This window comes from Rattus rattus, chromosome 1 (assembly GCF_011064425.1).
Source record: "Rattus rattus isolate New Zealand chromosome 1, Rrattus_CSIRO_v1, whole genome shotgun sequence".
Classification (NCBI taxonomy): Eukaryota; Metazoa; Chordata; class Mammalia; order Rodentia; family Muridae; genus Rattus; species Rattus rattus.
In genome coordinates, this window is record NC_046154.1 from 13,689,560 (window position 1) to 13,702,503 (window position 12,944).

At 45.0% G+C, this 12,944-nt stretch overlaps 1 protein-coding gene across 3 annotated transcripts in view; it reads left to right on the top strand.

Moving 5' to 3' along the window:
* Vps13d (vacuolar protein sorting 13 homolog D) overlaps positions 1-12,944 on the top strand; it is a 223,859-nt gene that overhangs the window by 61,116 nt on the left and 149,799 nt on the right. For all 3 annotated transcript variants that reach the window (XM_032895015.1, XM_032895002.1, XM_032895011.1), the window contains exons 26-31: positions 325-547; positions 3,133-3,343; positions 6,352-6,523; positions 6,691-6,803; positions 8,147-8,359; positions 12,042-12,304. In XM_032895015.1, the coding sequence (XP_032750906.1) occupies positions 325-547; positions 3,133-3,343; positions 6,352-6,523; positions 6,691-6,803; positions 8,147-8,359; positions 12,042-12,304 (1,195 nt within the window). The remainder of the gene's footprint in view (positions 1-324; positions 548-3,132; positions 3,344-6,351; positions 6,524-6,690; positions 6,804-8,146; positions 8,360-12,041; positions 12,305-12,944) is intronic.

The following is a 12,944-nucleotide window of genomic DNA, read 5'->3' on the forward strand; positions in this document are numbered from 1 at the left end:
AGCCCCCTAGATATATATTTTTTTAAATTGCAGTAAGCCCTCCTTCCCCTCAAAGCAGTAAATATATTGTATGGCTGAGAGATTTGCTTTGGTTGAATTTGGCAGAAATTGGGATTTGTTCTTGGGCCAAAGACTGTCTTCTTGTATGGAATCTTTGGTAATATTTTTGCCATTATTTTGTGTGGTGGTAAGTGTCATGGCCTCACTTTCTTGTGTCTAGGATCTTTGAGAACCTAGCTGGGGACTAGGATATAATTTCTGAGCTAGTTGACGGTATTGTTATCTCCTCATCTCTGCATTCTAGTTTTCTTCTGTTCCTCCTAGGAATCTGTGCCTTCAGCTTCTCCAACAGATACAATGAAGCACAGTATGAAGAAGATGCCAAGCACAGAGGACCCCAAGGGACCCCAGGTACAGGGGCTATTCATGATGCCTCCTGCAGGAATGGGCCTTGGCAGCTTAAAGAGTGACTTTGTACCCAGTGCCTCCATCAAGCAACGTGGGCAACAGGCTGTGCCACCTATTAGCCAAAGTCCCAGCAGTCCAGGTGAGAGGAGAGGAAAGAGCTCTGGACTGTCTAGCTCTTTCACGGATCTCTGGGGAATGTGTTGATACTGTGGAGGCTGACAGGGACAGCATCTGTGTGAAGACCTCCTGCTGCTTTGGAGGAATGAGTGTCTTAGGCGGGTTTAGTCTTCTGTAACTTCTAAAGTGGATTCAATTGGAAGATGCGATAGAAATAGAGTTTGTCGGTTGTCTGTGGGACTCATACAGGTCCATATGGCTCCCAGTAAATACTGATAGCCCAGTTAGTCCTGTGACCTCCTAAGCTGTCATCCAGACCCTGTCCTTATAGGGCACTGTTAAGTTCTCAAAACAAGACACTAAGTGTCAATGAGGTGTAGAGTGTAAGGACAGAGGACTATAAAATTACTCTCAGAGGTCTGAGTCATCCTGCTACGCATGCTCTTGTTTTGGATTTCTTAATTCTCTGGGCTTTTTGGGACATGGCTCTGCATGTAGCTGAGGCTATTGTGACCTCTTTATCTTGCTTCTGCCTTTCAAGGGTTGGGATTGTAGCTGTGCCCTTCTTGTGAATGTAAGAATCAGTCATTCTGAGCCTTGGCCTAATCCGGGCTCTGGAGTTTTTAACATGCCATGGTGGATGGTGTACTGGAAAGTGGGTACCTGGGTTGGGAGGGCAGCAGGGATGAGCTCAATGCGGATGCACCGTGGGCAGTGAAGAATGGGAGCTGCTTCTGCTAGGTCTGCCCGGATTGGTAGACTCCCTGTAGGACCTCACAGCAAGCAAAGAGTCTAATGGCTGTGCTCATGAAAGATACTTTTGTTCATAATTGTGGCATTTTCTTGAACACACAAATGAACCTGATACTGTGTTTGCATGGATTTACTCCCTTGTCATCCTGCTGTAGGTTTATCTCTCCTCACAGAAGAAGGGGCAAAGGTTTAGACAGATGACATAATTTGGCTCGTCATGTGGTTGCCAAGTGTAGAGTTGGACAATGAGTTTTGGAAGAGCACAGTAGACTGGCGTGACTCTGTCCCTGAGCTCTGTGTGTGAGCTGAGTGCTGTGGCACTTGGAGGGGTGCCACAAGCCAGTCTGTGAGTGGTTAGGACAGTGACAGTTAGGCATGCAGCCAGACTGACATGTAGGTAGATGCCTGTAAGAAGAGATTTGGAGGGGGTAGGGAGATGGCCTGGTCAGTAAAGTACTGGCACAAAAGAACGAGGACTGGAGTTTAATCCCCAGCACCCATGTTAATAATAACAACAACAAAACATGTTTGTAATAGCAGCACTGTGAAGGTGGAGGCAGGGGGACCCCTGGAGCTTGTTGGACAGCCAGTCTAACTGAATTGGCAAGCTCCAGGTTGAGTGAGAGAAATCTTGCTCAAAAAATAAGGTATAAAACAATTAAAGACGATGACACAGGACATTGATCTCCACATACAAGTGAATGTGCATGGGTACTACACACAGACATACATACGTGTGAACATGTACAATATACACAAAGATTTGGCATATCTTACAGGAAGGTGTCTCTTCCAGCATCATTTCTACCATCCAGTTGATGTTTTTTAAATAGAATTCACTGATCAGTGTGGTATTTGGTCTTGGATGACGGCTTTGGTTTTTACACTGTTTCCACTTCCATAGCTGCTCCCTGAGGTCTCTCTGAGGCCAGGACATTGCCTTTCTACACCTCTCTCACAGATCAGCCCAGCTCTGATAAGTTTTACATATTTGTTAGTGCAACTGTCCACTCAAGAACTCTTCATTAAGGCCCTGCTTGAGGCTAGGTGTTTAAATACTGTCCCCAGTACATTAGCATCCCCTCACGTATGCTTCCTCCCAGTATGGTACTTACAGGAGAAAGATACTAGCTATGTAGATATTAGATGTAGTTAAAGATAGTATATAAGGGATGACCATAAATATTGATAGAGTATAGTATACGTTATGGGAAAGATAAGAAGATTGAGGACCCCATGGAGGTGGGAAGATGATAGTACTGATGAGGCTGCCAAAGAAGCAAAGAGTGCAGCCTTTTGGAAGATGCCCGAGGTTTGGCAATCAAATGGGAAAATAGCTGAAATGAGGTCAGAAAAGTGGGCTGTAGGCTTATGTAGTGCCTCCCAGGCATTTGCAGGGGGTTTTGTAGGGTTTTGGATGAAATGTAGCTACTGAAGTTTCCAAAGGAAGAGAACATTTCAGTCTCTTTCTTTTCTATCCAGGTATTTTGTGGAAAGAATGGCTTTATGAGGGCCCCAATGGAATTATGAAGGTATACTGGAGGATACTTTGTAGAAGTGTAGGCAGGGGTGAAGGTGGTTTGGGTTGATCAGTGGTAGTAGAAACACAGAGTCTATGTTTGAAAAGAGAATCGTGGCCTGGTATTGAGGATGGGCAGTAGGATGTATGGATCTGACACTAGCCCTGGGGGCTGGGGTCTCTAGAGGCTGTATAGGGTTCTTGACAGCAGTGCAGAGCTGGTTCTGATTTTCAGAGACAGAATGGACTGACTTTGGTCCTTAAGTTTGCTCAGGTCCAGCCCTTTCTGCTTGCTACTTTTTTTTTTACTTCTTTTTTTCTTTGGGTCCTTGTAGAAGACCATGTCTGCCTGCTGGATTGCATTGTCGTGGATCTCCAGGACATGGACATCTTTGCTGCAGAGAGACACCCCAGAGAGGGCTCTAAAGCCTCAGAAAACACCAGTGGGGACCTGATCTTCCCTTCCTACTTTGTGAGACAGACAGGAGGAAGTCTCTTAACTGAACCTTGCAGGCTGAAATTGCAGGTGGAGAGGAATTTGGACAAGTGAGTGTTTTTTCTGAATATAGTAGAGTCTTAGCAGCTTGGAAATGAGTGCTGTAAGGTACCACACTCCTTTACTCAGTGAACAGTAAGTGAGGCCTTGAGTAGCTGTTCACGAGGACTTCCGTGATGGAAAAGAAACCGATGTTGTCACAGGGATTCGGTGTTGAGGGACACAGACAGGTGGGTAGATAGCTCTAAGTTCCTGTCTGATTCAGGGACAGTGTTGCAAGACGATACAACCCTGCTCTGGGAACAAAGAGAAAAATGTTGGAAATTAGCATGGATTTCAATGGAGATAGGGAGGTAGAGGGCCAGCAAGATATCTGGAAAAGATGAACATTTGGAGTAAGCATTCCAAGTGCAATAGACTCTGGCCCTGCTACCACTGACTCCCTGGGGTCTGCCCCTACCACACCAGGAAGCCCACTGAAAGGCTAAGGGATCTGGCCAATTCACCTTGTAGTTAGCCTAATGTGCAAGAAGCTTATGTCTATAGTTCAGAGCAATCATTGATTTAGTTCTCATTGGCTCCATAACTGCCTGGGAAACTTTATGATTCCAGCCAGCAGAGTCATGCTCAGTACCAAAGGCTGGCTATGTATTTAGCAAGGTTGTGGCCCAGGGAGTGTTCCTGCTTGTCTGGCTTCTCTCCCAGTCCATGCATGTGCACTGGAAGCACTGATTGCCGTACATACGTGACATCTTTCACTATGGTTCTTTGGTTTGGTAGAAAGCAACATTTTGCATTTTGACTTCAGCAAAAGATAGAAAGTAGCTAGATAGCCATGAAAGAGATTTGCTGAGTGTGGAGACCGTTCAGTGGTTAAGGGAGCTCTCTGTCCTTCCAGGGGCCCCATGTTTTGTTCCTATCGTACATGCTAGGCAGCTCTCAACTATCTGTAACTCCAACTCTGGAGAATCTGATGTCCTCTTCTGGCTTCCATGAACAGCTACACTCACACGCACACACGCACACACATGCACAGATGAAAGTTTATAAACAAGTCCCAAACAGAGACACTTGCAGTGAGGTCACTCTGAAAACTAACCTCCTTACCTGGCTGGGACTTACTAGACCCTTTCCCGTCTCCATGTTTGGGCGACTCACTATGCCATTTTCCGCTTCTCTTCAGATGACTGCTACAGTTTAGCACACTGGGGTGTTTTCTCTCTGGAACCTGTTATTCCGGAGCTCCCTGGCTGCTGTCCAGTAATGGTTGGCATGCGCTCTGTTTGGCTAGCCTAGCTTGGCCATCCTAAGAACTTCTTATTTAGAAATTGAACTATTGTTTTTCTTTGCAAGCAATGGTTTTTAAAAGGTGCTTTTTTTGTCCTCCACTTCTGTAAAGTTCTCCCACTTCCTGTGTGCTATGTGGGGTAGTGAGACTCTGTAGCCCAGCAAGAGCACAGCAGCAGATGTGCTGTCTGCTCCCCACCCATGAGGGTGCCATTTGGTAGGCTTCCCTGATGTCCTCTGTGGGTTGCATTATTATTCTGTTTAAACTCTATCGTGGGACTAGAGAGATAGCTCAGTGGTTAAGAGCATGTGCTTTTAAAAGGCCCTGAGTTCTATTCTTAGCACCTGTATCAGGTGACTTATATAACCTTCTGTAACTCCAGCTTCAGAAGATCCCATGCCTCTGGCCTCCTTGGATACCTGAACTCAGCATGCATGCATCTTACCCCCCACCATTCATTAATCAAAACAATAGAAAACAGACTATTGTATATAGGTTTTTCCTTGCAGGCAAGTCAAATTTTATTTATTTTTGGCAGTTCCAAGTGTCAAACTTAGGGTCACAGTATATGCTAGGCAAATACCCTACCATGAAGCTGTATTCCAGCACCAGAACTGGTCTTCCTTCCTCCCTCCTCCCTCCCTCCCTCCCTCCCTCCCTCCCTCCCCTTTCTTTCTTTAAATATAGAAATGTACAGTTTCCACTCTAAACCCAGCCCTTGGGTTATGTGTTCTGCATAGTGTCTGGAGGATTCAGGCTGCCTGTTGCAGCCATGGGAGGCGGAGAGTGCTTTAGTCCTAGCATGAACATGTGTGTCCTGGAGTCCTGAGCATCTTTAGTATCACTCCAGGTCTTCCTAGTAATGCGTCAGGTGCTCTAATGAGTGTTGTTCTTCCACCCTGCCCCAAGAGGGCACAGGACGAAAGGCTCGTTTCTTTTCCGTCTACTTTGGGAGCTGGAGATGAGAGCTGGGCATCTGGTCCTTGCAATTTCCCCAACTGGAATATTTAAGCTCTTTGAGTCTTGTGAGATTTTTCTTGATCCTAGACTAGTTAGGTCTGGTGTAGGTGTGGTTTTGCCTGTAATCACAGTATTCAGGAGTCTGAAGTGGGAGGATTGCTATGAGTTCCAGTTCAGTATGGACTGTAGTGTGAGATTGTCTTAAAAAGTAAAAAATAAAACCCAAAATGTGTAGCTAGAAACAAGGCTCAGCAGTTATGAGCAATGGTTGCACTTGTAGAGATTCTGGGTTCAATCTCCAGCACCCATATTGTAGCTGAAAAGCCCATATAACTGTACCCCGTAGTCATGTACGTACGATCCCTTCTGATCTCTGTAGGCACTGCACACATGTGGCATATAGACACACATGCAGGTAAAACATCCAATATGTAAAATGAAAACATGAATTAATTAGCTCATGTGTGTTTGCATGTGTATGTTTACATTTGTGTGTATACTTACTTGGCATGCTAGGATGGAACCCTGGGCCCATGTGTGCCAGACAAGTTTTTCTGGGCTAGACCCCCAGCTCATTAGCTTCGAGGATTACTTTCCTTGCACATTTGGGAGCTACGACCCTCTATGTAGTTAAAGCATGGCAAACACAGTGCTGTGCACACTGAGAGATACATGACTGTTTTTGCCATTGGAAGTTTGAGATTAACTGCTTGATAATGTAGGTAGCCACGTTATAGCCCTACATTTGGTTGTGCTGTGCCAAGGCAGTTAGTGACTTATTTCTGAGCATGGCTTCCTTTTTTCTCATAGAGAAATAAGCCACACTGTTGCAGACATATCTGTCCATGGCAGTCTGTCCTCTGTGCACTGCTCCCTGGATCTGTGTAAATATAAGCTGATCCGAGGCTTGCTAGAGAACAACCTGGGAGAGCCCATAGAAGACTTCATGCGGCCTTATGATCTGCAGGATCCAAGGATTCACGTGAGTGAGACCGACGGCATGTTCTTCCAAGCTCGTAGTCTCAACTGCAGGTCACCTGTGTGCATATTCCTCCAAGAATGCAGGGAGCGGAAGCGGGGAAGTGGTGGGACAGTGAGTGGACGAGACTTCTTTATCACTCCAGTGCTGACCAGCATTCCCTTCTACAGACTGTGCTGAGTGGAGAGGTGTACACGTGCATGTGCTTTCTCATCGACATGGTGAACGTGAGCCTGGAGCTCAAGGACCCAAAAGGAAAAGAAGGCACTGGCTCCCTGGCCAGGTAAGGCTTTGTTCAACACTTGTAGGAACAGTGTCCCCCTGTACAGGGCAGACTGAAGAGTAAAGAGCTCTGGAGTAGGCTCAGGTGACTTCAGTGTTCTGCTACACTGGAGCTGGAACGCGGTCCCACTAGTGTTAAGGTGTGGGGAATGGGGCGCCTTGCCCAGTGTCTGTACAGTTTTAGCACAGTTGTGGGCAGAGTGCCACTGGTAACTGCCTCATGGGTCAATGTTTTAAAATGGAGAGAATTCAGACAGATATAGATAGGCAGACGACAGATAGAGAATATGAATGAGAACTGTTTTGAAAATTGGCAGCATTGGGCTGAGCTCCCTACTTGGAAACCTCTAGAAGCAACATAGCAACTGCTTCCTTTATGGGCATGTGCTGGCTAGTTGAAATCTGTGGTGCAGGAATACAGAGTGGGATTTTGAAGCATGCATTGTACTTTTGCCCTGAAAGCCCTCCCTTGTCCTCTAAGTGGGGCAGCTGATGCTCTAGTTTTCTAGATAGATTGCTGTTGTTGGTTTATTTATGTATTTACTTATTTTACTAGCCCTAGGTTATATGGCTGGGAAGTTGGGTCACATTTGAAAATGGGATGTCAAGGCTAGTAAGGCCTGTCTGAAGCACTGACTTACATCTTTCTGTTCAAAGCTTGTGTGGCCTGCTCCTAGTTCAGCTGAGGGGAGCCAGGCCATGGTGAACCTGCATTCTTATGGGCCAGCTACTCTTTTGATTTATACCTTGAATTTTTCAATGTGGATGATTCTGTGTGTATCATAATGGTACTGAGCAACTCCTAATCACTCTTTGCAACTTTCTCTTTTTCCAAAAAAAGACAGTGGGTCTGGATGCACTTCCTCTTGGTTGGTCAGTTTTCTTCCTTCCCTGAGTGCAGAATAGGATGTTGTTTCCAGTGAGCTATAGTGGTCTTACACAGATGTGTCTGCTGACTCTGGAGAGAGAAGCCTCAGGCAAGCTATAATTTCACAGATGAAGTCAAAAGAGACCCTGGATATCCATTGGGGATTATGATTTAAAACATGGCTTTGTTAGCCTAGGATGGGACATGGGGTGGTAAATCATTAATGATATAATAGATTGGGTATATTGTTATTCCTCATGCATTCCTGTGGATATAATCTGCTCTCTGCGATTGGAAAAGGTTTAAGGCACAGTGCTACTGACTGCATTTTGAGTGCCCTGTGAACAAATCCAGTTCAGGATCTCAGATTGAATGGTACTCTGGTACACTGATGATGTCACTCTTGTTCCACACCTGAACTTCATTTTATAAGGTAGGATTGTGTTTAACTTCTCCTTTGCTTTCTTCCCTTTCAGATTTGACTTTAAGAAATGTAAGCTGCTCTATGAGAGTTTTTCCAACCAGACCAAGTCCATTAACTTGGTTTCCCATTCTATGATGGCATTTGACACCCGCTATTCTGGGCAGAAGCCCAGCCATGGCATGACCAATGTGTTCAACTGTATCTTTCAGCCCTCCAAGAGCAGCAGCGCCACCCAGGGCTCCATTCAGATTGAACTGCATTTCAGGTAGTGGAGGCAGACGCCAGCTCTGCCTTCCTTTGTCTGTCTGTGTTGTCCTCCACCCTGTACCCCTCACCTCTAGGTAGGTCTCACCATGTAGCCCAGTGTAGCTTGAAGTTTACTATGTAGCCCAGGGTTTCCTTCCTGCCTCCATTCCCCAGTGCTGGCATTATCCTCACATTTGGCTCCCCAACTCTCCCTCTCCTTATGGTGATATTTCCTTTCATGCCAGTGGGCCAAGTCCCTGTGGCCTTAGAACATCAGAGAGGAACTGAGAAGATAGGCAGTTGGAAGCTCACGAGCTTTCACCAGCACTGTGCTGTGTTAACAGCTCCTGCTCACTTGCAGTATTGTGGATTCACCAAAAGATGTCTCTGTTGCTTTAAAAAAAAAAAGAAAGAAAAGAAAAATAAAAAAAGGAGTTTGGCACTGAGCCAGATCCCCAAAATCAACCTCCTTGTAAGCTTTAATTTGTAAAGTGGCTTGGGGAAGGAAGAAATTATGTGAGTCTAAGGGAAAAGCCCAAGCCAGAAAACCTTTTGGTCTGCATGAAAGAAGGGTGGTTTTGAAGGTTATTTATTCCTGTCTGGCAGTGGGGCAGAGAGGGGAGGGAAGATGGCTTAGAATCAGGCAGACCTTATCCCCAAGACAGCCTTCCTCTTCATAGCAATGCATCCTTGTTGAGCTTTGAAGTTGACTTTCCTCTTTTATGGAGTGAACCAAAATTCAAACAAAAACCTAGGCCTCTATCCTTGGGCAGGGGTGAGAGTTGAGTCATTCTGACAAGTCACTTGGCACCCGCAGCAGCTGTTGCTGTTACTGTTGTCATAGCTTGTGTGAGATTCTTAGGATTTGTGGCTATCCTTATACTTGTACAACTGGCATTTCAGTGTGCTGCTCAGAGTTTAGCCTTGGAAGGAAGGAGGCTTGGTGTTTCATATGACTTCAGGAAGTCTGGCAAAACAGACATTTTAGCTCTTTTGTACCCAACAGTGGAAATGCTAGTGGCTTCCTGACTTGACCAGGCACCTTACCTACTGCCAGTTGAATCCTCCCAGATCTGCAAACAAGGGCAATTTTTCTCCTCTTTTACATATGAAGGTGTAAGTGACTCTTGGAAGGTTACACAGCTTAAAGGTCTAGTAGTCACAAGTTAGCCCTGCCTTTGATATCATAGCTGAGTCCTCCTAACTCTCAGGCCCTCTGGCCTCTGTCAGTAGCTAAGTATAGCCTTGGGATGTGATGGGTGTGTTTGGCAGCCTCTTTGAAGATGTTTCTCAGAAGGGAAGGCTTCTGTGTATTTGGTCCTGTTGCAGAGAAATAATTTGGTATTTGCTTTATTCTTACTGTTCTTGACTTCCTAAGTAGTCACCTCTTTGATCCTCCTCATCCTGGCTTTAATATGCAGGAGGCCCAAAGTATTATTCTGCATATATACTAAAGGCATATAATTTCATGCAGCCAAACAATCAGTTCTTACCTTGGCCCTTGCTAACAGAAGTGCCCTTGTTAGTGAGAAGAGCAAACTGCCTCAGGAAGAATTGTTCTTCTGTTGGGATTTTGTATGTCAAATATAAATCACTTCACAGTGTTTAAAGGCTTGAAATATTTTCCAGAAGCAGAGTCTGACACACTTACTTTCCAGTTAGCTCTGAATTCTGACAGTCTCTGCTCAAAATGGGCTGGAAAATTTTTACGGAGGGCAACGTTTTTTGTTCATTACAAAGGGTAGAGTGTTTCTGTGACAAATGCTGTGTGTGAGAAGGAGCTGTGTCTCACCATGCCCTTTAACTAGAGGCAACAAGCCAGGTTTAGCAGAAATAAGACTGGAAAAAAGCAGCCTTAGGCACACCCCTAAATCAGCCTTTCCCAAACAGGCTTGGAAGTGAGTAAATGTACAGCCAGAGCCAGGGTCTTTTTCCCAAGTTCAACCTTCAGACCCTGTGACCTATCGCTAGCCTGTTTCCGGCTTCCCTTCCTCTGACTGCTGGTGTGGTAATAGGGCTGGCTATTGACCTGAGGACACTGTGGCTTCAGGCCAGGCCTGAGTGATTTTCTTGGGATCCTTGAAAACTATAAAATAAGTTCTTGTCCCCACCTTTCCCTCTGCCCTGTTTCTACTCTAGGATGCTTACGATCCTTCTATGGCCAATGTCCTCCTCAGGCTAAAAGATTGGGGCTGAGGTTAGTTGTAGCTAAAGAAGTCAGATAGCACTCATATATGAATGTGGTGTTCGTGAAGCAGTCCTGAGCTTCTGAGAACCTCATCAATCCTAGACCTGCCCATCAGGAAAGAAGCTGACATTGGAGAGTACCTGTTGTGTGCCCTGTGCTTTCTCCTACAGTGTTAGTATTCTTGCTTTATATATGAGCAAACAGGTTGAGAGTGATATGACTTTAGTGTGCATTTCTTGACTTCTAAGCCTCTGCTCTTCCTTCTAGACCAGCCTTTCCTAGACCAGCATGGCAGGTTGGCCATTCTTAAAAGAAGTGCCAAGGGCAAAAAGCAACTCAGAATTTGGATTTTTCTGCTGGCATTTTGGAGAACTTGCATAGGCTTGCCAGTCAAACTCTTCTAGTAATATCCAGGGAGAGATGCCGCAGCAGTTAAGGATGCTTTCAGAGGGCCCAGGTTTCATTCCTAGAACTCCAATGATGACTCACAACCATTAGTAATCCTGTCCCAGGGACCAAGGCTCTTTTCTGGCCTCCTTGGGCACTGTACACAGGTAGTGCAAAGACACACATACAGTCAACATCCATACATATAACAACAGAACGAAAAGAGCACCCATAGGCTCTCAGGTCAGATTGGGGCCTTTGGGTTGGACTAGGATGTGTATCCTGCATTGGTATTTCAGATTAGGCTGTGCTGTGCATTGCGGCATGGCTAAGATCATCCCAGCTCTACCTACTATTAATTGTGCCTGCTCAATGGTGATGATGATGATGATGATGGTGGTGGTGGTGATGATGATGATAAATTATATATTTTATTATTTTATTATTATTATTATTATTATTATTATTATTATTAAAGACAGCCAACAATGTCAATACTGCCAAGTGCCTGTTGTAGAATCATATTAGTTAAAGGCACTGCTATCTTGCCTTCTTAACTATAGTACTTACTCTTGGTTATTATTATTTTTTTAATGAAGGGCTGGCAGATGGTTCATTGATTAAGAATACTTATTCCTCTTGTAGAAGACCTGGGTCAGTTCTCAGCACCCACATGGTGACTTACAACTGTCTGTAACTCCAGTTCCAGAGGATCCAGTGCCCTCTTCTTACTTCCATGGGTACTAGGTGTGCACATGTTGCACAAGTATGAATGTAGGCAAAATACTGAGACATAAATTCTTTAAAACAAATGACTAACCTCCAGAAAGCTTAATACTTTGTGAGCAGTGCTGAGAGTGTTTCCAACTCAAAGCTGGCAGTTTAATTAAGAATCACTGGAATGGGGCCTGGCATTGTGCTGCATACTGAATTTCCAGCTAGACAGCAGCCTGAAGCAGGAGCATCACTGAGTCCAGGCATTTGAGGCCACCTTGGATAATACAGGGATAACGTAAAAACAGAAGAGTAACACTGAATTGCTACTTGCTGGGTCTTAGGAGGCCTAGGCAGTGATTAAATACATGTTTCTCTTTACAATTCTGTTTTTTTTCTGCCTTTTTTGTAGATCTACGAAGGATTCCTCCTGTTTCACTGTTGTTCTCAACAACCTCCGCGTGTTTCTCATATTTGACTGGCTGCTGTTGGTCCATGACTTTCTGCACACTCCCAGTGATGTTAAGAAACAAAATGTCACTCCTGCACGCTACCGCAACGCCAGCAGTGAATCTGCTGTTGTTCCCAAAACCGTTAAGAGTGGAGTAGTCACCAAACGGTCATCCCTCCCTGTGTCCAATGAGAGGCACCTGGAGGTCAAGGTCAATGTAACAGGTAATTGTTCATAGTGTGCTTCACTGACTGATGGTTTGGATGTTAGGTCAGACCCGTCTTACGGGACACTTTCCCTGTGCCAGCCACGCCTCTTGTCTTTTTTTTTTTTTTTTTTTTTTTGAGACAGGATCTCACTTAGAACAGGCTGACCTCAAACACTGAGACCTGCTTGCTTCTGTCTTCTGAGTGCTGGGAATAAAGTGATTTTGTGTTCTCTGTCTCTGTCTCCCTGCCTCCTTCCTCTCTATCTTTCTCTCTCAGCAGGTAGCATTGTATCACCGGCTGGCTTGGAACTTGTCTTTCAAGTGCTGGGATTGTTGGTGTAAACCACTACACCTAGCTTCATAGTGCCTTTTTTTGTTTTGATTAAAACCCAGTGTGCATGAGTCTTTGAGACACGAATGGTCACAAAGCTGACAGTGCTTACTAACAGTGGCAGCTGGACATGAGTGGTCTGCACTCCTGTGGGCAGCATGAACAGCTGTGCCAACCTGCTGTGATGGTTCATGCTACCTGACCAACCAATCTGACTTTTTGCTTGGATTCTAGTCCTTGGAGAAGGGATGTTCTTTTTTTTCCCCCTAAGATTTATTTATTCATGTATTTATGTATATGAGTATTCCATCTTCATACACATCAA